The sequence below is a fragment of the Mercenaria mercenaria genome, chromosome 8 (genome assembly GCF_021730395.1).
Source record: "Mercenaria mercenaria strain notata chromosome 8, MADL_Memer_1, whole genome shotgun sequence".
Classification (NCBI taxonomy): Eukaryota; Metazoa; Mollusca; class Bivalvia; order Venerida; family Veneridae; genus Mercenaria; species Mercenaria mercenaria.
In genome coordinates, this window is record NC_069368.1 from 33239822 (window position 1) to 33266150 (window position 26329).

General features: G+C 33.1%; 1 protein-coding gene across 2 annotated transcripts in view; it reads right to left on the minus strand.

Annotated features, from left to right (window-relative positions):
- The window catches only part of LOC123566625 (ras-specific guanine nucleotide-releasing factor 1-like), a 176791-nt gene that overhangs the window by 98996 nt on the left and 51466 nt on the right, over nt 1-26329 (minus strand). The window contains exons 2-5 of one of the 2 annotated variants that reach the window (XM_045360900.2): nt 20589-20615; nt 5500-5606; nt 3952-4099; nt 2164-2241 (exon numbers count right to left, since the gene is read on the minus strand). In XM_045360900.2, coding sequence (XP_045216835.2) covers nt 2164-2241; nt 3952-4099; nt 5500-5606; nt 20589-20615 — 360 coding nt within the window. The remainder of the gene's footprint in view (nt 1-2163; nt 2242-3951; nt 4100-5499; nt 5607-20588; nt 20616-26329) is intronic. The other variant, XM_053549697.1, reaches the window with a different exon arrangement.

Sequence of the window (26329 nt, forward strand, 5' to 3'; positions counted from 1 at the left end):
TTATACCTTGTATAATTGAGCTGAAAAACCCGAACAATCCCCAAAGGCATTGGATGAATATCACTGGATGATGAAAAGCCTCTCACAAATTCTCACATGGTTCCAAACAAAACAATACAGCGAAACTGGGTCCACATAGGCTTACAAATCACACAATGAAATACAGACATACTGAAATCACATGATTTTACCAGTCGCACGTAACATATAGCCATACCTATTACACAAGACATACTAAAATCACATGGTTTTGCTTATCTTTTATGTCATGTGTGACATACAGCCATACCAAAATCACATGGTTTATTGAAATCTGACACAGTATAAAGCCTTGCTGATATTACACGAATTCCATATCTAACACACAGTAAATAATCCCATGGTCTACCTGTATATCACACATGACATAAAGCCATACTGAAATCACATGGTGGATCTATCACAAATAAAACACAGCCACACTGAAACAAATAGCTTTATGTCACATGATGATGATAATGTAACCATTGCCTGGAAGCCATTTACAATTCAAAGCTGCCTGCCTCCAGATTCATGTCAATATTTTCAAAATTTAGATAAACACATTCAAGGTAATTCTGTAATTTAGGAACTACAATCACATTTTTTAGCCTATAAAATACTATAAAATATGTAGAAATTTTATATAACCTTTATTTAATTTAGTTTGGCTATAAAAAATTGATATAAGACAACAGAAATTTAGCTTTTCTTTGTATTCTTTACAATTAAATATATATCTAAACAATTCTGGTTTATAATTTTCCATGTCTAAACCTTTAGCCTGCTGGCGGCAATAATTCTGCCTTTGCGACCAGTGCAGACCAAGATCAGCCTGCACGTACGTTTGCTATTCAGTCAATAAATTTTCAGTGAACACCCCTTCAAATGATAAATGGTACTGCCCAAATTGAATGTTGGACCAGTCCATTTTAAAACTTTGATATTAATCTGGAGGCTTGTCCCTTTAACATCAGGTCATTCTAGGGCTCAGCGCAAAAATATTGTAACTGTATGTAGATAAAGAACAAGATACAATAGTTTCACACTGAGCCCATTCTGGAGGACAAAGGTTTGGGAAAGACTTCACTTTCACTTTCATGGCGGGAAATACTCAAACTTTCACTTTTTTAGCTGGATAAATGTAGGTTAAACATTTTTGCTGCCAAAATCCAATCTAATTATACATATTAAATAAAGATTATTCTTCAATTATAAGACAGGTTCTACTGTGTACTTATGTCAATAATTTTGTCCCACTGGGAGAATTTCTAGCTCATTTCGATATATACAAAAACATTTTGCTTAATGATTCAGAACTGCATTAAAGCTGGCTATGCAAAAAAAAGTGCATAAAACATACAGCTGAAAATTTCTACCTCAAAACACAAAATACTATGTGACACCGTGTAAATGAGATAAAAAAGATTCCTGTGAGTTAGTAAAGTTTTCAAATATATTTTGAAGAGTGCATTTTGGCATTCATCGTGTAGGAGCATATGAATTAATTGCCATATTTCTTGCCCAACTGGTTTTTGTCATGCCTCAGCCTGTAAATATTATGAATCACTGGAAAATTCCATAAATCCCAGATCTAGTTTCAGTATGATTTCAGAAAAAGAAAACTTTACTTTTGTGCAACATCATACTCTCACCCCCACAGCCCCAACCCCCATCCCCACCCCTACCCTTTTTACCTCCCTGCCAGTAAAAAATGTGCTTTATTAAAAGAAAATTTTAACAAAAGCTCAAACCGCTAGACCTTCACATTTTTTTTTAGATTTCTTATAAAACTGACCCAAATTTATTCTGGCAATTTAAGTTCATAAGCACCATTTAAAAAATACAAAATTAACACTTTTTATTTGCAACATGTAAGCCCTCTCAAGACAATATAAATCAGAAAAAATATTTGCTATTCATTAAAAATATTCACAACAAAAGCAATAAATTTACACAAAATCAATAAATATGAAGAATAAAAATTCAAGATTTTATTACTCAATAAAATAACTGCAAATTACACCTGCAGAAACAATATGAGATATAAAAAAAACAGCAAACTGTTTTCCTGATTTAAAATTACAAAAGGAGTTTAATTGTAGAATTTGAAAAAAATACGGATGTACAAACAGAAATAAATACCTTTTTTATTTTCTTTATTTCATCTGTTTCATCTTCCACTGTATGATTGGAAACTCTGTCCTTTTTGAACTTCTGTAACTGAAGAGTTCAGATTGATTTGAATTTTAACAGTTTGAGCACACATTTTTGGAAAAACATTAATAACTTTCTAAACAAGAGCTGTCCATAAGACAGCGTGCTCCAATATTCGTTGATTTGACAGTAGAATGAATTTATGTCTCAATAAGAGACCTCTACTTTAAAAGGAAGATACACCAAGATATAAAAAGACCCTACTTAGTACTCAGAGGGGTTAAAGGTCAAGTATGGAAGGGGTACTGACATTCTTTATTTTGATGGAATTAAATTATATATTGTATAAGAAAAAACAGTCCAAGAAACTACATGCACATAAAGTATAAAGACTTTACTAAACTCAAATTATATTTCTATTTATTTATTTATTTATTTATATTTTATCTTATTTATTTATTCTATTTAATATTATAGCAGACAATGATGATAAAGACACATTTTAAGTTTCAAGTCATTATCTTATATTGTACTAATGTTATATCCAGAAAGCGAAAATTGCCAAAAAACTTTAAGTAAGAAAGGGACATAATTCTGCCAAAAATACAATTAGAGTTATGAGGATTGTAAACACACAAGCAGATGATGATTATAAAGAAATATTTTTAATTTCAAGTCATAAACTTTTAAAGTATTAAAGATATGTCTATAAATGAAGCTTTTGAAAAAATTTAACATGAAAATAATTCCAAGAGTTGAAGTATAACAACTTGGTGACCTTGACCTTGGGTGTATAATGGACCCAGCATACATATTTTGTTTGTATGCTGGACAATGTTTATGTAAAGCTATAGTAAGATATAAGCAACAGTAACAAAGATATGACAGAAAAACAAAGGTTGCCGAAAAACTTTATACCACAGTCACATATACGGCGCAGATAGCTACGTTAAGCTACGGATAGAAACGTAGTAATCCGTATCGATACGTACCTGAGCCATACGGACTGGTACGGATTGATACGGGTTACTACGGTAAGGTACGGTTCAGGTACGGATCGATACGGACCGATACGGACCGATACGGATTACTACGTTTCTATCCGTGGCTAGACGTAGCTATCCGCGCCGTATGTGTGACTGGGGTATTAACCTTAAAAATAACCAAAGTAGAACACCTTGGTGACCTTGACCTGGGGTATAATGAGCCCAGCCCCTGCACATACTTTGTTTGTATGTTGGACAATGTTTATGTGAAGTTACAGTAAGATATAAGAAATATAGTAACAAAAATATGGCAGAAAAACAAAGCTTGCCGAAAAACTTTAACCAAGAAAGCTCACGCTGATGTTGACGCTGCTGGGGTGAGTAGAAGAGCGCCCCTATTCTCCGAAACTTTTTAACACATGAGTTTTGACGAGTATTCCAGTAAATATATAAACAGTTGTGCCCTTGTGAAATTATTACGTATAACCTCCCATCATGCATAAATAGTGTTAAAACACGGCTTTGCTATAAATTATTTCTTAAATAAATGGAACATATATGAAATACTGTGAAATCATTTAATTTCGTGGACATAAAATTTCGTGGTTTTGGTCAAAACGGCAATTTCGTGGGGATATGAATTCGTGGATTTCAACTTTGAACATAAAATAAATGGGAATTTTACTTGTTCGTCGGGATTAAATTTCGTGGATTGACTCAACCACGAAATCCACGAAAATTAGTCCCCCACGAATATTAATGATTTCACAGTATACTACAAATGCAATACCTCCGCTTTAAGTTTTTTAACTTCCGTAGCCAGTTCTTCCGTTTGTTGTACATAATGCCACTTGGCTTGTCTCTCACTTTCCAAAATCTGTATAACATGTAGATGTTTCTGTTCCAACTCTTCTTTCTGTTCCAGCACCTTACTGTAGCTGTAAAATTATAGCAACAACCATTATTAAATATTTATTTCTAATACTGTAAAATAATTAAATTTTGAGGCATGAAATTTCGTGGTTTGGGTCAAAACAGCAATTTCGTGGGGATATGAATTCGTGGATCTCAACTTTTGAACATGAAATGAATGGGAATTTTACTTGTTTGTTGGGATTAAACTTCGTGGATTGACTCAACCACGAAATCCATGAAAATTAGTCCCCCATGAATATTAATGATTTCACAGTATGACAAACTATATTTATTAATACTGCACAGAAAGAATGATGTCACATTCACTTACTTTAAGCATTATGATACAATGTTACCATTTTCATTTTCAACACATTAGAACCAAATTATATATAGCTAAAGTATGATTCAACCAAAATAATTCTTTCAAATTAAAAAACACTCGTGAAATTATTTCATGGGATGTCTTCCTTGTGTTTAAATTAATCAAAACACACTTCGTCTGTGTATTATTTTCTAAATGTAGCTGTAAATCTTGTAAAATAATACTTCCATCATTAGAAAATTTGTAGTAGCTGTGAAATAATGGTTCCTGATTAAATGTTTCACAGTAGCTGTGAAAAGATGCTTCCATGATTAATTATGTTTCACAGTAGCTGCAAAACAAAGCTTCCATGATCAAATGTTTCACATAGCTGCAAAACAAAGCTTCCATAATTAAATGTTTCACAGTGGCTGTGAAATGATGCTTTCATGATTAAGTATGTTTCACAGTAGCTGCAAAACAAAGCTTCCATGATTAATTATGTTTCACAGAAGCTGAAAAACAAAGCTTCAATGATTAAATGTTTCACAGTAGCTGTGAAATGATGCTTCCATTATTGATTATGTTTCACAGTAGCTGTGAAATGATGCTTCCATGATTAATTATGTTTCACAGTAGCTGCAAAACAAAGCTTCCATGATTAAATGTTTCACAGTAGCTGTGAAATGATGCTTCCATGCAAAATAAACGACAGAATAGGACGGGCAAATCCACGAATAGCATAATTTGCTGATCCTATTCTGTCAGTCATTTTGCATAAACACAGCAAAAGAAGAGTTTCGTTTCTTATATCTGTAAACAAGATTCTATTATAAATTTCACAAATTTTGTTGCATTTAAAATTAAAATCAGCTTCCAGAACATTCTGTTCACTGGACGGAACAACTGCAATGTCATCTTAGGAACGTTCTGACGTCGTCAAAACAGTGGCCCATTATCTCTAAGCAACGCTGACATAACTTTCATGCCTTTCCTTTTGCTGCTTATACGAAATGAACGTCATAATTTTCAATGGAAAAGAATAGGGCGAATGTAAATACATAATGATTAAAGACAGAAGGAACAAAAGAGCGATACCTGTTTGACTGATGAACTTACCTTGCCCTACGTATTGCATCAATCCAGGCATTGCATTCAGATTCCGTGTCTGTCCGCAGTTCATAATTCCTCTGTCCTTCAGATTTGTATGTAATGGTGAATATATACTGAAAATATATAAATAAAAATATTTAAGTTCTTCAAAGACAGAACATAAAATTAAAATGTCATATTTTTGGCTTCATTTCCAGTATCCATTTGCTTCTCCGACACCATAAAATTTACTGAAATGTGATGGAGGTAGGGCAAGAAAGATACTTGATTAACATGCAATAAAAAAAATTTCTGTAGTTTCACGAAACACTCTATTCTTTCCTATTACTTCAATCTTTTAAATTGGCTATTGAAAATCAGTTAGCTATCATGAGCTACATCACAAATTTGAAACTTTTCTTTCCTGAAAACAGCAAAAGACTGAAAAAGGTGCCTGCTGCAAATTATATGAGCCGTGCCATGAGAAAATCAACATAGTGGGTTTGCGACCAGCATGGATCCAGACCAGCCTGCGCATCCGCGCAGTCTGGTCAGGATCCATGCTGTTCGCTTTTAAAGCCTATTGGAATTGGAGAAACTGTTAGTGAACAGCATTGATCCTGACCAGACTGCGCGGATGCGCAGGCTGGTCTGGATCCATGCTTGTCGCAAACCCACTATGTTGGTTTTCTCATGGCGCAGCTCAATTATGTACATTTAAATACACAGCTGAAACTGCCTTTGCTGACACTTGTACTATACAGCCACTTGCGTTATTGATGCATCTTGTAAGCTTTCTTCCCAAACTGACTTTTTGTTCTAAGGCCTAAAAAAATGATTGTTTGTTTCCGATAACATGCTAAAAAAAAATTATGGTAGGTAGGTTAGTATTTTTTGGATGGGCGGGGGGAATTTTTTTTAAGCAGGACTTTTTGGAAATTATTTTTGTGTCAAAAGATGCATACAAATAAGGGGGTTATGCCTTTAGAGCATCAGTAAGTTGATTTCTAATGTCTATGACCATTTTTTAAAGAATAAAAAGTGCAGTTTTGGAACTTTTTGATAAAAGTTGAAAAAAATCTCTCCAAGGCCATAAATAAGGGTTGGGCCTAACATTTAGCATTGGTCGGGATACAGGAAACAAACAATTTTTAAGGCCTAATGTCACCTTTGTCTTAAGCAGCCAGACTGTTGCTCCCTAAACTGGTGTTAATACAGCTGGTTTGACTATTATGCTAGAATTCTCTGTATATGAGATAGGTGAAATTTTTCCCCAATAATAGAATTTCTTTAAACTCTGGATATTGAGAACAATCATGTAAGAAACAAAAATATGCAATAAAAATCATAGGTCACTGGTATTGACAGAGTTATCTGCCCTTGAAAACAGCATTTTTGGGGTCACCGGTATTGAAATGAGAGTTATCTGCCCTTGAAAATGGCATTTTAGGGGTAATGCTGTTTTCAAGGGCAGATAACTCTTTTTCTTCATCAGTGACCTGTTTTGTTTTTTTGCAAATTTTTGAGAGTTGTCTGCCCTTTGAAAGCAGCATTTTTGGGTCACCGGTATTAAAAAAAGAGTTCTATGCCCTTCAAAACAGCATTTTTGGGGAAAAGAGTTATCTACTCCTTTGAAAAACGCATTTTTTGGGAAAAAGCGTTTTCAAGGACAGATCACTCTTTTTCAAATACTGGTGACCTAAGACTTTAATTGCATATTTTTGTTTCTAAGATGACTGTCCTTCAATATCTAAAGTTTGAAGAAATTCTATTACAGGGAAAAATTTCGCCATGCCTTTAAGTGACCATCATAAATGAATCACAAGAAAACAGTCTCCCAAATGACTAGTTTGCAGTGTAAAAAACTGTCCGTAACTTTTATTTATTGGGCCCCAAGTAAGAAGTCAATCATTCACAACTTAGTACTGGTCACTTACGATAAAGTGTCAGTTGATTAATTACACAATATTTGGTCTGATCAACACTGATTCTGTGCCTCTAATTGCCACTGAAAACAACTTCATGCTTAAATTACGGAAATCCAAACTCTTAACACTACTTTTAAAAGCGTCTAGTCACATAGATCTACAGAGCGCTCGAGACAAACGGATACACATCTAAAAACATACTTAAACGGCAAAAATCAATAATCTATATTATTTTAGATATTGATCTCAGAGAATGTAATTTATAAACATAGCTTAATCAGTTTAATGGCCTTATAATTTCTATCAATAAAACTACTTTTTTCCTTTACAAATGGCGTATATCTAAGAGAAGGGGTGTAACTGTGTAAATATTCGTCAATCATTCAGTACTCCTAAATTTGTCAATAACAGCCTTCAGACATATAATTCAGTAACATTTCCATCTATCATTCCAAGAGAAAATTAACGTAAACGATTTACAGGCTATACTTCTATTACCTTCACTTTGTGAAACAATTATCATAAGTTCTGTAGACCTCTTGAACGACCCTCATTTAAGAACAGTTTAAACCAGTTATAAATACCTTAATTACCCACAATTTGCCTTGCCCTTCAAGGACACACCGCAACAGATTAGGACTACGTTTCATGTGTTTATTAATTGTTTGTTTAAATTTCATAGCTTTAAACCAAACATGTTTTAGCCTTAATAAAATAAAATAAAAACTTTGACGGGAATGATGTATTTATTATGCCGGTTCACTATAAATATGTACAAATATCTGTAAAGAATTCATTCCGTTGTCTAGCCTTAATAAAATAAAATAAAAACTTTGACGAGAATGATGTAAATTATGTCGGTTCACTATAAATATGTACAAAAATCTGTAAAGAATTCATTCCGTAGTCTAACTATATCCATACGATATGTACAGACAAAAAAAAATAACATCAAAGAAGTCTGATTTTTAGAGACATACGTAAATTATGAAGCAGACATATTTGCTTCAGTTTTCGCACGTCCATGGTTTTACAATCATAGTAATCGGTGAAAAATTCACCACTACAACCACGTTGGAACCACTTCATCTGATAAATCTGACAGAAGTAATTGACGCAATATCAATTTCATTCCGGCGAATTTCAGCTAAGTTTAAATTCTCTTAATAAACTGAAACATGTTCAAATGCAAAACAACACCGAGCCAAGCATTCAGAATACAGCTGATTTCACGTGTAATGAATTACAAAAAAAAAAAAATGGTCATAAAGTGACGAATTTCCAAGGAAATCTCCATAATGTCTATAATAACTGAATGCACTTTAAAATAGCAGACGTTGTACTTTCATATGCTGATTATATGTGTCTTGGGTAATTAATAAGCACAAATAAAATGCAGCAGCAAGAACATTTATTCTCTAAAATACTTTGGAAGCTAACATAAAATGGATTTTACCCGTCCGACCAAAGGACTTTATTACCAAATATGGGATTTATTTTTGAAGCTTAAGGCGGCCGTGTCGCAGCGAAAGGGTATTCTGGGGACCGGTCTATCATATTTCTCTCCATATGGCATAAATGTCAAACTGCAATGCGCTTCTGAACACTTACAGTGTAGTTCTATATATTCTGGGTAGAAAATAAAGAAATCTTAGAAATATTCAAGAATCTGTTAAGACTCAGTGTTCGTGCAAGAATAAAGCGCCAAGCAATCCCATAAGCACATTATAAAGACACTTGAAAAATCGGGTTGTCCGGAGTACTGAAACATTTTGGTGTGGAAATATACAAACACAAAATGTTTGTTCGCTTTAAAAGTATCTTTAATAGTGGTGATTAGGGTCTTTATAATACTGGTTAGCCCCTAAGGAGTTTCACTGTATATAATTTATATAAGTTATCAAATAATGTTTAATACTTTATTGAAGTACGTCTAAAGGAATACTCACATTTTTAGACATCTCTATGTGTCAGGTCATTGTTGTTGTTTTTGTTTGTTTGTTGTTTTTTTTTTTTTGTTGTTGTTTTTTGTATTTTGTCGAAATTGCTTTTACTGCTGTTTTGGTCTAAATGAAGTTTTCTTTTTTACCCTTTTAAACAGGTTAATACACAACTTAGCGAGAGAGAAAATAGTTACAAAAAGCGAAAATATTCAAAAATAGTGTGTGTTTTTTTAAATATAGAATTCCTATTCTTTTTGCTAGTGATGAAACGGCAATTGTGCCTGTTAATGAAAGTGGCTATCAATTATACTAAAGACCAATATGTAATGTAAACTCTGAAAGAAAAAAAAAGTTTTAATTTCCATCTAAACAGCTCTACCAATAAAGCAGGGTCAAATCGATTAGCAATGTAGCTATGTAAATACAGGTTACCTGACACAACATCGATATTTGTACAGCGTCTTTGAATGACACATCTGTCACCTGTTAAGTGTTTTATCACGAAACAATTATTTCATACTTCCTGCAAGAATTTAACGTTTATGAGTTCCTAACACTGTTTGCTTTAAAAAAAAAAAACGAACGTAGAAACTTTAGAAGTTTAATTCAGATAAACCTCGGTCCAAGCTCTAAAAAAATACATAATCGGCCGATGAGCTGGAATGTAGGGTAGCTTGTAATGCATGAGTTTTAAACTATAATAACCGTCTAATTTATGGTGAGGATCAGTCTTATAATGTGGCATTTCAAGCAAAGCTTTCTGAGAAGCCAGCGATTTCAAGGTCACGATTTTTAACTGAAATTACTGATAAGCTTCAAGATTGGACTTCAAGTTCCGTTCAGTCTGCAACTTTAACATAAAAGCTTTTCATCTTTCCGCACTAGTTTATATCTGAAATATCAAGTAAATATAGAAAAATTGACGGAATAATTATGATGGCTATTTCTGCATACTAGTATACAATAAGCTATTCAGTTTCAAAAAAATTAAAACAATTCTCGCAAAAATTTAATAACTCTTCGTGTTAAGTCAAAACATTTCTAGGAAAATACTTTTTATTCATGAAATCATACTCTAACTATCACGCCGACTATTCACACAAGTGCCAAGTACTGCATAGAGTAGCAAGTTATTTTTGCAAAAACGTGCTTTTTTCATGAAAAAAAGAGTGCTATTATGAAATCTTGTTCGTCAAAAGTTAAAGTTTTCGCGAAAATTGAAATAAATTCTTTAATCAAGTTGTTGTGGTGTAAGTGCGGCCTATGATAACGTTGTTGCGAAGTAAGTAAACCCCGTGATGATGTTGTTGCAAAGTAAGTGCGTCCTATGATAACGTTGTTGCGTCGTAAGTAAACCCCGTGATGATGTTGTTGCAAATTAAGTGCGTCCTATGATAACGTTGTTGCGTCGTAAGTAAACCCCGTGATGATGTTGTTGCAAATTAAGTGCGTCCTATGATAACGTTGTTGCGTAGGAAGTAAACCCCGTGATGTTGTTGCAAAGTAAGTGCGTCCTATGATAACGTTGCTGCGTAGGAAGTAAACCCCATGATGATGTTGTTGCAAAGTAAGTGCGTCCTATGATAACGTTGTTGCGTAGGAAGTACGTCCTACAATAATATTGTTGTGAAGTAAGTACGTCCTAAAATAATATTGTTGTGAAGTAAGTACGTCCTAAAATAATATTGTTGTGAAGTAAGTATGTCCTAAAATAATATTGTTGTGAAGTAAGTACGTCCTAAAATAATATTGTTGTGGAGTAAGTATGTCCTATAATAATGTATTGTTGTGAAGTAAGTATTTCTCAAAGCAATTTGTGGAACATGTTTCTCCTATTATATAGTTGTTTAGAAGTAAGTGGCGCTTTCAAGACAGCACTGTCTTTGTTTCAAAACTACAAAGACTATTTAGATAGGATGCTGTCTTTTTAATTAAATCGCTATATGTCCAGTTATAATCATATAGATCTAATGATTTTATTGTCATGAGATTTGAAACAAAGTGAAATTGAATTTGCTAGTAGATGCGTTCAAGTGTAAGCCTGGCATGCGCGAATCACTTCCGACTGAATATTTTCCGTATCTGATGGAAGCCGAATACAGGATTTTGTATTCGATAGTAAATGACATACGGTATTTGAGACATAAAATTCATAAGTGTATAATAAAATGCTTTCCTATAACTATAAATAGAAGCTTACTCATAAGTTGACCTTGACTTTTTACTAGTCTTTTTATCATAATTATAAAACATCATTTAATGACAAAACAAACAAGAGGGCCATGATGGCCCTATATCGCTCACCTGTTATCATTGCACTTGAGGACAAGAAGGTCCTCAGAAAAAATATCTAAGTCCAAAGGACAGGAACAACAAAGGGAAGAAATTTAACCAAAAAGAAAAAAAAATCTTACAAGGTATAGATATGTTAAAATAAACCTAAAAATTGGAGGTACCATCCATGTTGTACCACAGAAAACTGGTCTCGTGTTTTCCCTACGGCCAATAATAAAAAAAGTTACTAAAAATAAGCTATAAAAAAATAAAATATTGTAAGTGGACAAAAGAAGGATCTGCCAAATAAATCTGTTGACATAAATGAAATTTCAGATCAGTATCTTCATTAGTTATGGAGATATAACAATTTTAATTTGAAATAAAGGGAGGTAATTTGACATAAAATCAGTCCATAGTTATCTACCCTCATTGTCTCAGTCCAACTAATAACAATAATGAAATTTCAAATAAGTCCTGTAAGTACTTACTGATATAAATCCATTTTGATTACAATCAGGGAGGTAATCAGATATAAAATAACTCTGGAACCTATGATTGGATCTGATTTGTCATGGAATCCAAGATTTCTTGTTGTTGAAGGTATTTTGGAAGTTTGTATCAAATAAAACCATAAATGAAGTCTCTATATGGCTGCAAAAGCCAAAATAGCCAATTTTGGACCTTCAAGGGGCCATAACTCTGGAACCCATGAAGGAATCTGGCCAGTTGAAGAAAGGAAGCAAGATCTTGTGGTGATACAAGTTGTGTGCAAGTTTGGTTAAAATCAAATCATAAATGAAGCTGCTATTGTGCAGACAAGGTCAAAATAGCTAATTTTGGCCTTTCAGGGGCCATAACTCTGGAACCCATTATGGGACCTGGCCGGTTCAAGAAAGGAACCGAGATCTTATGGTGACACAAGTTTTGTGCAAGTTTGATTAAATTCAAATTATAAATGAAGCTGCTATTGTGCAGACAAGGTCAAAATAGCTAATTCTGGCCCTTTCAGGGGCCATCACTCTGGAACCCATAATGGAATCTGGCCAGTTCAAGAAAGGAACCAAGATCATATGGTGATACAAGTTGTGTGCAAGTTTGGTTAAAATAAAATCATAAATGAAGCTGCTATTGTGCAGACAAGGTCAAAATAGCTAATTTTGGCCCTTTCAGGGGCCATAACTCTGGAACCCATAATGGAATCTGGCCAGTTCAAGAAAGGAACTAAGATCTTATGGTGATACAAGTTGTGTGCCAGTTTGGTAAAAATCAAATCATAAATAAAGCTGCTATTGTGCAGACAAGGTCAAAATAGCTAATTTTGGCCCTTTCAGGGGCCATAACTCTGGAACCCATAATGGGATCTGGCCAGTTCAAGAAAGGAACCGTGATCTTATGGTGATACAAGTTGTGTGCAAGTTTGGTTAAAATAAAATCATAAATGAAACCACTATCGTGCAGACAAGAAATTGTTGACGGACGCACGGACGCACGAGACGCACGGACACACGACGGACGACGGACGAAGGGTGATCACAAAAGCTCACCTTGTCACTATGTGACAGGTGAGCTAATAAGCCGAGTATCTATGGGTTTAGCTAATTAATTGCCTGACTGCATGCGGAAAACACAACGAAACTTAGAGAATTAAAAGCTATTGAAATGATGTAATGTGCCTAGTTCCAATATATAGGATTCATTTTCATCAAAATTGAGTCAGACTGCAGGAAAATAGCGTGCAAATCGTTAATGCTGGCAGTTAAAAATTCACTGCATTGAAAGTATTGTTTTATAAAAAGTCTTTGAATTAGTCATCAATAGAACATGGAATATCTTATTCTTACTATGTGGCATTGAAAATAATGTATAACTAGAGCTGCTTTTGCTAAAAGCGCATATCTCCCACTACTGCCTAATCATCTAAATAGTTATGTACATGTAGCTGAGTCAAGTATTGTTTTATAAAAAGTCTTTGAATTAGTCATCAATAGAACATGGAATATCTTATTCTTACTATGTGGCATTGAAAATAATGTATAACTAGAGCTGCTTTTGCTAAAAGCGCATATCTCCCACTACTGCCTAATCATCTAAATAGTTATGTACATGTAGCTGAGTCAATTTAAGAGTGCGAATACTGACGTCTGTGTACAGAGCGATTTTCGGTAATTTTAGGGCTATAATTCTGAATTGCTCGGGCCGATTTGGCTAGTATCGAACTTGGTCGAGGACTTATTGCAAACACAAGTTTGGTGAAGATCGGATGAGAAATGTTCGACTTAGAGTGCGGACAATATTTGTGACAGACACACGGACACACACACACACACACAGGCATAAGTAAATCAATATGTCTCCCTGGTGGGAGACATAATAACGTAATAGTGTAACACAAACAAGACACATCTTAAGAAAACATATATCTGACTTGTTGTTGATTTAATGCGAGGTTAATAAGAGGTTAATTAAACCCCACGCTGTCTGATATTGCAGAAATACAATGATAGGGTACTGTATTTTTAACGTAATTTCTATATAATATAATGATATTACTAACGAAAGACTTAAAGGCTGAGTATGGCGTACGTATATCCTTGAAATGTGTCCGTTTCTTACATGCCGCATCTGTATCTTATTCGAACCGTTTATCATTGTTTCTGATTCCTACCAGTTTGTCGTCTAGCCATGACTGGCAAACTGGTAGAAATAACTCGTAACATTCGCATTGGACGTATGAAATACGGCGGGTTTTTTTTTTTTTGTCCGGTTTTTTTTGTCCGTTTTTTTTTTTTTAATATTTTTTTCCCGAAATGAACGCTGTCACTTTATCTACCAGAAACTGAAAGATATGTAAATATCAAATTGTTTGAACGTGGATTTATTTGGTCAGAACATAACAAAGCGAGAGTTACAACTGGGTCTAAATGAAATACCTTTCTATAACTATTGAAATGCAGGTGCTCAAAAGTAAAATGTCTTTTCTATAATTACAATGGAAGCTTTATTCGTACTTTGACCTTGACTATCTACAGGTGACTTTATCATATATAACTTCATATAATGTCAAAACAAATAACTATAAATAATAAATTGCTCTTCTGTACGTGGAAAACAGTATTAAACTTATACTGATATGATTTAGGCCCAGATCCAAAACTCTGGATGCATTTGCATAAATAGTGAGTCAATCTGCATGAGAATACAAGTAGCGTGCAAATCGTCTGTCAGTAAGAAGTTTCACCGCATTGACAGTATTATCTTATATAAATAGATCTATAAATTAGTCATTACTTTCCTATCTTATTCTTACTATGTTGGGTGAAAATAATGTAAAATAAAATTACAGTATAAATAATACAAACAAGACAACATATCAATTATAAAAAAAATAGCAATTCACATGTAACCAGTTAATGCGAACAAATTAATGCAGTATAAGAATTAGGAAGCCCTCCATATTACAAGAAAATGTTACAATTTTACATGCTTTGGTTTCGGGAGCACATCTGGAGCGTCAAGTTAGATACTTCTTTATTCCTCATTTAGCACTTGCGGAAAAATAGTTTGAAGGCTAAAAATGGTAGGTTGACTTTGGCCAAGAAAGTCCACTATTTCTAGGGGTAACCCGGATCCAATTTTTAACAATGCATGTTATATACCGAAATGTTCGTAAAAGTTTGTAGATTCTGAAAGAGCCGGCATAAATTGGCATAAATGGTGGCGAGCTGAGAAATCCAAGATGGCGTTCAAGATGGCCACCAAAAATGAAAAAGGTGCTTTTTGTAAAAAAAAAAATGTGGTATACTTCATTCCCTTTTGAAGAAATAAACTGCCGGCCTGCACTGTTTTCTAGAATAATTGCAACACACATTTCATGAATTGTAAAACTTTTAAATTGTTACATGTAAAAAAATATGTCAAACTTGTCAAATTCCAGCTAAACATACAAATTTTACTCATTCATATTATCACTAATTCGTAGTTTTAAAAAATAGAACTTATAAATCCTTCTGTAAGAGTTCAAAGAATGGCACAAAAGGATTATGTGATAAAAAGAATGACAATTATTGATGTTTTACAGTAAAACTGTTGTAAAAGGTAACTATACTAATGTGACTTTATATGCGCGTTACAAGCAGGTAAACAGAAAAGTACTTGAAGAAGTTGATACATATTGTACATGTGTCTAATTTTCTTCCTCAGGTTATGAAGGTATGAAAAACAAATGTTGTGGTCAGTTTCTAGTTCAATTTTATGTTTCGTATTCCCCCCAAGGATAGGGATATTTTTTATCCATTATGAGGTCAGAACATCAAAATAGCTACATATTTGGTTCATTTACGGCAATTGTTCTAAATACTGTATATTAGTACATTTATTTAATATCATTGTTACCATGGACACGGATAATGTCGTATTATCCATAGACAGGTTTTCAATGCTATTCAATTATTGTGCGCATATTGCCTCAAGCAAAGATTTGCATATAAAAACAGAGTATATTTTTGCATAATTTGAAATATATGCACAATGGTAGAACATTATAAAACGTTTTAAAAACGTTTCGCGACGTTAATTAAAATAATATAAGTTTACAGACTATAAAATCGTCATTTTAAATATAAAACTATGAATAAACAAAATTGACACTATTACCCTGCTTAAACGTACGAAAGATGCCATATATAAACTATTTTTTTCAAACCTACTGTATAATAGTTGACTGATAACCTATCCCAAAAAGGGATATGGTAGGTTGACAAAAATTACGCCCCTTTTTCGTTAGAGAAAGGGGCATCGAACCTGTGATGCGTGTATGTGGTCGCACGGTCACATTTTTTTAACGAGAGTGTCCCTTTTTTTTTTAGTGTGGTGAGAAATGTTCATTGGGAAGGACTGTTAAGTGTGCTGGGGTTACAATTTCTCAGTGATCATTGCTTATGGTCAGTGTGGAGTGATCACAGCTCTGAGTACTTTTCATAGAACATTGATTATCTGGTAGTGTTCACGGCACTGTGAGTACTATGTAATAGTTATAGTATGTGTGAGAGTGTGTTACCAGGATATATCAGAGCTAGGGGTACATCGAGGGTATTTTTCTCTGCACATATCGTCGAGGCCGGTAGGCCGAGACAGATATGTGAAGAAAAAATAACGAGATGTACCCCTAGCTCTGATATATCCTGGTAACACACGAGCACTACATATTATAACTGTTTTATCGCATAGTTTATCATTAAAATTTATATATTATTTTCATTTAAATTTGTTTATTATTATTTTTACTATTTTGATTCCCTTTCTGCGCCTCGCTGACTGAAACACTAAAACTTCTGTTTTAGAAAATGTGTTCCCCAGATAAAAGTACCAAACAAATTTCTGCATTGGTTTTAAATCTTTGCATTTCATTGGCCAGACATATTGTAAAACTTGTTGTTTTGTTTGTAAAAAAAAATCAAAGAAAAAGAAACATTTGAGAAATCTCAGAATTTCATATATTTCATGTATTTCTGAATTTGGCAATAACTATCAAGTTTTTGAAATATTCTAGTTTATTTATTCTTTTACTTTATAAATGTAGGTGTTTGTGACAATTCTTTCTCTGTGAACTGTAAATTGGAGCTAAAATCATCTTTTATTTGAAAGGAAAAAATTATACTCCCTTGATAGGACCTCAATAGAGAAAAAGTGTTCCGATATATATCGGAACAGTTTTACTGTGCTGATATATATCGGAACACTTTTTTCTTATGAAACTCCATAGAGATTTCCGTGTTGATATATATCGCAACAGTTTTGTAAGGTATCAGCACAGTTTTGTAGTAATAATGTGTGTTACTATGTATAACATGCTGCAAAGATCAAAGGAAAATTGCCGCACTATGCGATAATTTGTGGGTAGTGATCACGGTATTATACTGTAAGTATTGCTCACTGGGTGGTTTTACGGTAATGAGTACTGCTCATTATACTGTTAACATTGCCTGAGTGCTGCTCACTGAGACGTATTCACGGCACTGTGAGTAATGCTCACTGAGTAGTGTTCACGGCACCGTGAGTACTGCTCACTGAGTAGTGTTCACATTACCGTGAGTACTGCTCATTGAGTAGTATTCACGGTACTGTGACTACAGCTCACCGAGTAGTGTTCACGGTACTGTTCACCGAGAATGAATTTAAAGGACATGTTTTTGCATAAATTTCTTTTGAAATCTGAAAATTGTGCTGAAGTCATATGCTAAATATATACTTTTATCTATCCGATATTTGAGTTTTATGGTTATTTGACCTTTAATCTGCATAATAATTTCATGCAATTTATGTTAAAAAGGTACTAATAAAATCTGACATATCGTAGTAAATATTAAGCAGAAAAATAATTGAAATTTATATGAAAATGTAGACATGATGGTGTGTTTAAAGATTGTAGTCATCATTACTTTTGCGGCGGCCATTTTGGACGCCGTCTTGGATTTCTCAGATCGCCATCATTTATGCCTGCAGCATTATTCAGGAATAATAATAATTTTCTAAGTGTAGTTATGCCTGAAATTTACATAGAACTAAAACCTTATATAAACCAATGTATTTTTGAATTGCATCTTAATAAGCTGCCTCACATATTACAATCATTCTAGTTTTGGTTTTTAAATTTTCCCATGGACTACAATGGTAATTTCTAAGAGAATTTTTCATAAATTGTGATATGATATACGAATTTCCAAAACGAACAGGCCATCAAACATTTAGCGAATATGGAATAGGTAATCAGTAACTTATTCTTTTCTTTTATTCTTTGGATGTACTTTTAGATAGACTTTACAGAAGCAAGTGATGCTGATGGTGGTTTTAAGTAAGTTTTCCAGGCCTACAGACCGTCGAACCTTTTCTAGAGAAGAGGGAATACGTTATCATGATTTTGCCTCGGACTGTATTGTAACAGGGCAATGTTAGGTTGAGTTAGTTTAACATACAAACAAAATATTTTCTGCGAAATCGGGAATAAGGAATTATAGCAACTTCCTTGACGCTGTGTCAACGGAGGCATTTGACGTAATATTTAGTTTGTAATATGGAATATTATTTTGATGACCAGTGCTGATTAAAGTGGCATCAATTCACATTTAAGTAGAATATCTTGACCTGATATGATTTGAAGCGAACGACATTACATTGTATATTATTTCGAAAAGGAAAACAAAACCATTTATGAAGAACATATCACATTAAATGTCAATATATCAGTATGAACTTTTAGCGCGGTATTTGTTATATCAAAATTTATTTTGAATGCTTTAATTGATTATTATAAAATTAATGTACATTAAATAAGCATAATGTTATTATTACTACACAGAACATCAGTCAAAACAGTAGTATGTAATACTGACATGATATATTTCCGAGTAAACATCGTACCGTAATAACAAAATAAGAAAATAGGACTGTATAAACATTAAGTAACCATATAATAATTATATCCATGTGAAATATATTGTATAAAAACGAATAACACTGTAATATGATAATTATACAAGATATGATATTGGGTGTACATTAAATCATTTTGAATATGGAAATTTGACTGTTTCTGAAATGGAAATTTGACTGTTTCTGAAATGGAAATTTGACTGTTTCTAAAGACGATAATGTAGGAGAGATATGGTAAATCCATTTATCATGTAATTCTACATATAAATAATTTTAATCTTATTTTGAAAAAAAAATGTCGAAAACAGAAAATAACACGCATTTTTGACTTGATAATTCTTTTAGCGCAAATAGTAATAAGTAGAATTCGAAAGTACAATTACTTGTGAAGAAAAGTGATATAATATATCCATTATAGTACCAACTGGAATTCGAATGAAGAAAAGTGATATAATATATCCATTCTAATAGTACCAATTGTAAATCGAAGGTACGATAACTTGTGAAGAATAGTGATGTAATATATCCATTATAGTATCAATTGTCATTCAAAAGTACGATTACTTGTGAAGAAAAGTGATATAATATATCCATCATAGTACCAATTAGAATTCAAAATTACGATTACTTGTAAAGAAGAGTGATATAAAACATGTTTGTCCATTATAGTACCAGCTGGAATTTAAAAGTACGATTGCATGTGAAGAAGTGTTTGCTTTTTGTTTTTGTTGGGCACCGACACAATTATAGGTCATATGGCGATTTTCCAGCTTTGATGGTGGAGGAATACCCCAGGTGCCCCTCCGTGCATTATTTCATCACGAGCGGCTACCTGAGTAGAACCACCAATCTTCCGTAAGCCAGCTGGATGGCTTCCTCACATGAAGATTTCAACGCCCCGAGTGAGGCTTGAACCCACATCGATCAGGGGCAAGTGATTTGAAGTCAGCGACCTTTACCACCCGGCCACGACGGAGGCCCCTGTGAAGAAGAGTGATATAATATATCCGTTACAACTGGGTTTTAGTTTCTGATATTTTTCTCTTGATTCTTTTAAATTTGAACAAAGAAAGTCTTTATTATCAAGACAGTATATTATTAAATTCACCAATTACAAAGACAGTATGTAAATTTTACGTGAAATATTTCAAGTGTATTCTTACCAGTGTGACAGAAAGACACTCTTAAGCAAGATAGTATTCTAGTATCTATATATCTATATAGCATTATTTCAGAAAGTATAAAAGAGACACGAAAACTTTTTTTAAAAGAGTGTAAACAATAGTTTATCAAACTCATTGCACTAATACATGTAGATACATGTTTCATAACAGCTATATATAGAAATGAAGGTTATATACACACTTATAGATACTTACTCCGAGGAAAGGAAGAAAGGAAGAAAGTACTGATTAATAAAAGTGATTATGTGCATTTTCAGTTGGGAAGAAAAGACGTGCTTTATTGACGAGAGTGCGAGCTAAAGTCATGCGCAAAGTGCTTATAAAACAGAGTGGGTACAGACAAACTTAAATTTTACCTCGACTTTGTAATTATTCCATGTCATCTGAAAATAGTCAGTTACATTATTACATAATGTATAATTTCAAACAAAAATTACAGATTCTTTTCTTCTTTTAAATCAAGTCATCCGTATAGAATGAAAAGGAAGTCCCCAATGTAGTCACGAACACACCCTCTCGCTTGACACAAGTACCGAATATTCCAGGAAGCTCGAGAGTGGCTCAGATAAGCTTTATGTTTTCAACACAATAATATAAACTAGTATAGACTAAAACTAATTATATATTTTCTCTCACAAATTACAATATCTTAGGGTGTCATATACTAGTTTATTTGGAAGAATTAGGCATTCCTTATTAATTTAAAAACTACCGGGATTGGAAGCAGATAGGTTATGAGTTTCATATATTGCGTTAAATCGAAGTCTTCGAATAAATCTGATACAAATATAAATGACAAGCGAAAATGTAATTTGAGACGCACCATGAGAAAACCAACATAGTGCATTTGCGGCCAGCATGGATCCAGACCAGCTTGCGCATCAGCGCAGACTGGTCAGGATCCATGTTGTTCGCTTTCAAAGCCTATTGCAATTATAGAAACCGTTAGCGAACAGCATGGATCCTGACCAGACTGCGCGGATGCGCATGCTGGTCTGGATCCATGCTGGTCGCAAATACACTATGTTGGTATTCTCATGGAGCGGCGCATTTATAAGTTCCATTAACATTTTATACTTCCATGAATTATTCTAGTGTAAATGTATTCAAAACGAAAACATTCGGCTCTCTTGAATGTTTTTTGACAATAAAGATTGAATGATAGGTGTATCCTACTCACAAATAATTCGAGAATTCAAATCAAACTGATATTTATTGGACGTTGATGAACGAATACAAGAAATGTTTTCTTAAACTTTGTTAAAATACCAGAACAAAAACTGAAATGAAGCCATAATTTTCATATACATACATAGTTTCATATATGAAATTGTCAGTAATGTAGACTCGGCACATTATTTTTTATTACATCATTTTCACATTTTCATAATGTACACAAACAGCAAAAAGAAAGGCCAATGTAATGCATCTGTTCATAAAAAATATCTGCATGCATGACTGAATGCAGAGTGCGTTTCATAATAATCTATTTGGGTACGAAAGATGCTCAGTACCTGCCTCATAAAATCAATTTGTGTGTGAAAGATATTGCAAAAGTAAAGGTCGTTTTATGTCAGCCGCCTACAGATTTATTTGTGAGGGAAAGATTTAGCAAATTCGAGGACAATACCTGCCTCATAAAAACAAATGTCTATGTTATGTGTGAAAGTTGTGACAATTTAAGGCAGTATAAAAATCAATTTGTGTGTAAAAGATGTAGCAGATCTAAATGCAGTATGTAAGTTTATTTATTTGTGAATGATTCAGCAACGTGCCTCGTACAAATTGTTTTGTGTTTGAAAGATGTAGTAAACATGAGACCAGAACGAAGGCCAGTTTTTTTATTCCTCATAAAAATATCTGTGTATAACACAAGACCGATAATAGTGCCAGTGCATACCTCATAGAAGTCTTTCTGTGTATCAAAATTGGAGCAGAAATGAAGGCTACCACCTGCCGCCTATAATCGCTTTGCGTGTAAAAGATGTAACAAAACTAGATAAATAATTCATAAGTTTGTTAAGCTGTACTTTGAAATCTTCACAGTTTTTGAAACAGCTACATATGGTTTTCGTACTTTACGCCACTTGATTTCGTTTTCTGACAATTTTATTCTTTCGCCTGCGGAAAGGCGTGACGCTAAACTATGCCAACAATAATTGTATTTGTCGACTTTTCGCGATTCTCTTTTCTGCAGGCGACAAGATGAAATAACACAGCCATAGTAACTTTGAGCATCATAATTACAAATTAATCATGATTTTACAACAGGTTGCTGACTTTTGCTAACGTTATAGAAATAGCAAAATATCAGACATAGACGCAAACTGAAGCAGTATACTGCTTGGTTTGACGTAGTATTTGATTAAGGATGTTATGCATGTACTGGACGTCATGGCTAAACATCATTTATGACTAAACAGAACTTTTGTATAGATATATCCCGAAACATATCCCCAAATTATCTCCGTTTTGTCTATAGTGGATAAAAAAGAAATAACAACAAAATCTTAATTGCAGCAAACAATGATCCCAATGTGTAAAACTGCCTTAAAACTAAAGAGCCAAGCATTATTTCATACATTACTAATATATGTGCCTGCACTCCAATATCAACTATTTTGTATCCTTTTGACGAATTCTTCGTTTTAAAATATTTTGCAGAAAAATATAGTAACTGCTTATTATCTCTGTTCAAGTCTCTTAAATCAGCAGCGAACTTTACAAGTATTTTCAACTAACCCGGAGTAGAGAAATTTCACGTACCGCTTTTAGATATTCTTTTCACTTTCAATTAAATCAAAATAATGTGACCTATATATCGTTTTCGTTCCTTCCCTCTCTTTACTTTACTGTTGTGATTCTGATTACATAACACGTCTTTTTTCCATATCTTTGTTTATCTATTTATCTCTTTCGGTTTATAAATATATTCAATTTTATTATTGCACATATATTTTCAAAATAATAAAAGGAAGAGTAAAAACAATTGCGCTTTTTTACTGCCGTGTCGGTCTCGTACATTTTTCTTTCTGAAGCAGAATACGTTTCGTACATACCCGAGTATAACGACAATCAAAGACGCCAATTTCTTCCTTTACACGACTACAGTTGATAATATGGGCAATAGCCTAGGTATGAATATGTGTTTTGATGCAAAAAAAAAAAGAATGAGTATGAAAAAGTAAGTACTCTTGTTGAGTTTTAAACGCATACAAAATATAGAATCGGCCTAATACCAACCAATATGCCTTGCCACTGCGCTATTTCTGTATTTAGTCTAGTACCTTAGTAACCAATGATTGTTTTTGATTATAATATTAAAGGCCGTTATCACTTATCAGAGATTACAACGATAGTCTCAAATCTTTGTGCTGTCCGAGAAATCCAAGATGGCCACTAAAATGGCTGCTGAAATTTGGAAGTGCACAAAAGTCTATATATGTACTCATGCCTAAAACATTTTTTTAGTTTGAGTAAATTGTTTAAGACATATCGCATCACAGTTCCGTATTTTCAAGGATTTTTTGTTAATACCGACTTCGGTTCATTACTGTTTAATATTACACAATATAACATGGATTTATTTCAACAGAAAATCCTTGTACATCTCTCTTTAATGTAAAAGCTGATCGAAATTGCAGTTTCAGAGCTAGAGCAAACAAAACGCATAGATTAACGCCAAATTATTGCTTCAGCAAGGTTTTAATTATTTTAGGAAACTCTGGCTTTCCCCTAAAGTCTTCTAAATTAACAGAACCAATATTGATATTCTTGCACAAACGTGTATATATCGCTACACCGGATAACGCGACCTCCATGTGTAAACGTGTTAAATTACAGACTGGGATTAACTTCCCCGAGACAAACCCCATTATATGAGACACATGCATAGTTAATTGTGATGTATGGGGCTGTAGGATGCTTGTTTTAATGGAAGAAAAACTGACACCGTCATCTGTTATCTGTACTAACAGTTCAGATTTAGTTAAAACATATTTATTTTACATCGATTGTATGAAAAAGTCTAACAATTTGTACTTACCATAGACAAAAGGGAAGTCAACTTAATAAATGTTTAACATGAACAGTTACGAATATGTTTAAATAAATTTATTTATTTTACATTTATGATAGAAAATGTTCTCACAATTTATTATGAGCGTTGACAACAGCTTCAAGAGGAACTAAACCTCTATCTATTTAATACGTTTAACATCAAGAAGTAAAATTTAGTCAAAATCTACTAGTATTTATTTTACACAAATTTTTGAGAATTTTCTCACAAATTGAATTCGGCCATTGCCAAACAAAAAAGGAATCCAATTGTAAAAGCCTTGTAAAATATGTTTAACATGGACAGTTAAGAACCCATTCATTTTATATTATTTCACAATTTGTACTGAACCATTGACAAAAATGAATTCATTAGTAATTTTAGGTGTTTAATATGTTAGTGACAGTTAAGAATTAGTTTAAAGGTCCAATACTAAGGAAAGTGAACATTTTAATTTCTTTTAAAAAGCACAGAAACTATTTCATTTTATTGGAAAATGAAAGTTGGTATGTAGAAATTCGAAATAAATCGCAGTATATGTACAATTATTTTTCTATGAAGTATGAAGAAAGTTAAAAAGACCTGGGGGTCATTCTGTCGATTCATTGAAATTTCAACATAATACACATACATTTCTTTGAGTTCCAAAGACCTTCTGGAAATTTTGACCTGCCAATCTTCATTATTTAGTGTCTTGCAGAAGTCTATGCACTGGCTATGAAAAAAATTGCCAACTCACTTTCCCTTAGTAATGGACCTTTAAACCTATTTATATTACAACATTTTATAACTTGTTCTAAACCACTGATGATTGACAGAAGAGAATCCGGCAGAAAAGTCTTTATTATGTTTAAGATGGAAAGTTTAAAATCCGCTTTGTACCATTTATTTTACATCACTATTATATACATTTTTATAATTTTGTAATAACACGTTGAATCCAATAATTAGAGTGAATATGAACACTCTAGTTAGTTAAAATCTATTTAACTTACATCAAGTAAAAGAGAATATTTTCACAACTTGTTCTAAATCACTGACAAATGCCAAAGTTACGGAACTAAACTAAACATCAGTTTAATATTTAAGACTATTAACAATAAGTTCAAAACTATCAATTTTATATTAATTGTGCAGACAAGGGGGCGGTAAAGTACGTTTAAGAGTGCCCAACAGACGTATTTTAGTTAAGCAACTCTTTCATTTATTTTATTTGGGTTATCATGCAAACTGAGGAAACACTGGGATATTATAAGTATTGCTCTCTCATTGTGGGTGATATAGCTTTGCTGATCAAGTGAATTCTTATTCTTCAGCGTAAAGCGTTTAACTTAAGTTTGTAGTGTATTGCCACAAAATAATAAAATGAAATAGAAATTTATGCAGTGTGCTTCATAATAATGTAATTTTTGTTTACGCGTGTCCCAAGCAAATATTGCAATTTTGCTGCTTATTTCAACTTAAACAAGCATAAAATAGAACGAAACTTTTAATTGTTTGTTTTAAATACATATGGAATATATCTAACGATCTTGTCATTTCAACTAGCGCTTCAAGCTCTAGAAAATATATAAATTGCCTCATTTCTCTGTAGGATACATTCAATATTCACTTAAAACAAACAAATAACGTATTCTTTATGTTTACTTGTATGTAAGCTTGTTCTTCAAATTATCCCTATTAAAGTACTGAAATGTGGTTTGTTAATAGTGGTATGTCTGAGACGATTTTGAAATGATAAACAAAATAAACGTGCTATGTGTGATTACAAGTGTTCACTTCTTTTCATATTACTCAATGTTACAGGCCGATATTATCTTCTCCCAGACAAACCCCATTATACGAGACACATGTATAGTTAATTGTGATATATGGGGCTGTAAGATGCTTGTTTTAATGGAAGATCAACTTACACCATCTTCTGTTATCTCTAAGTACAGTTTGAACAGTTTTTAGTATTGTATTTTGTCAATAGTTATCTTAACTATTTCTACTATTACTTGGCGATGGTTTTGCCTTAACTCCCGCAAATCCTATTTG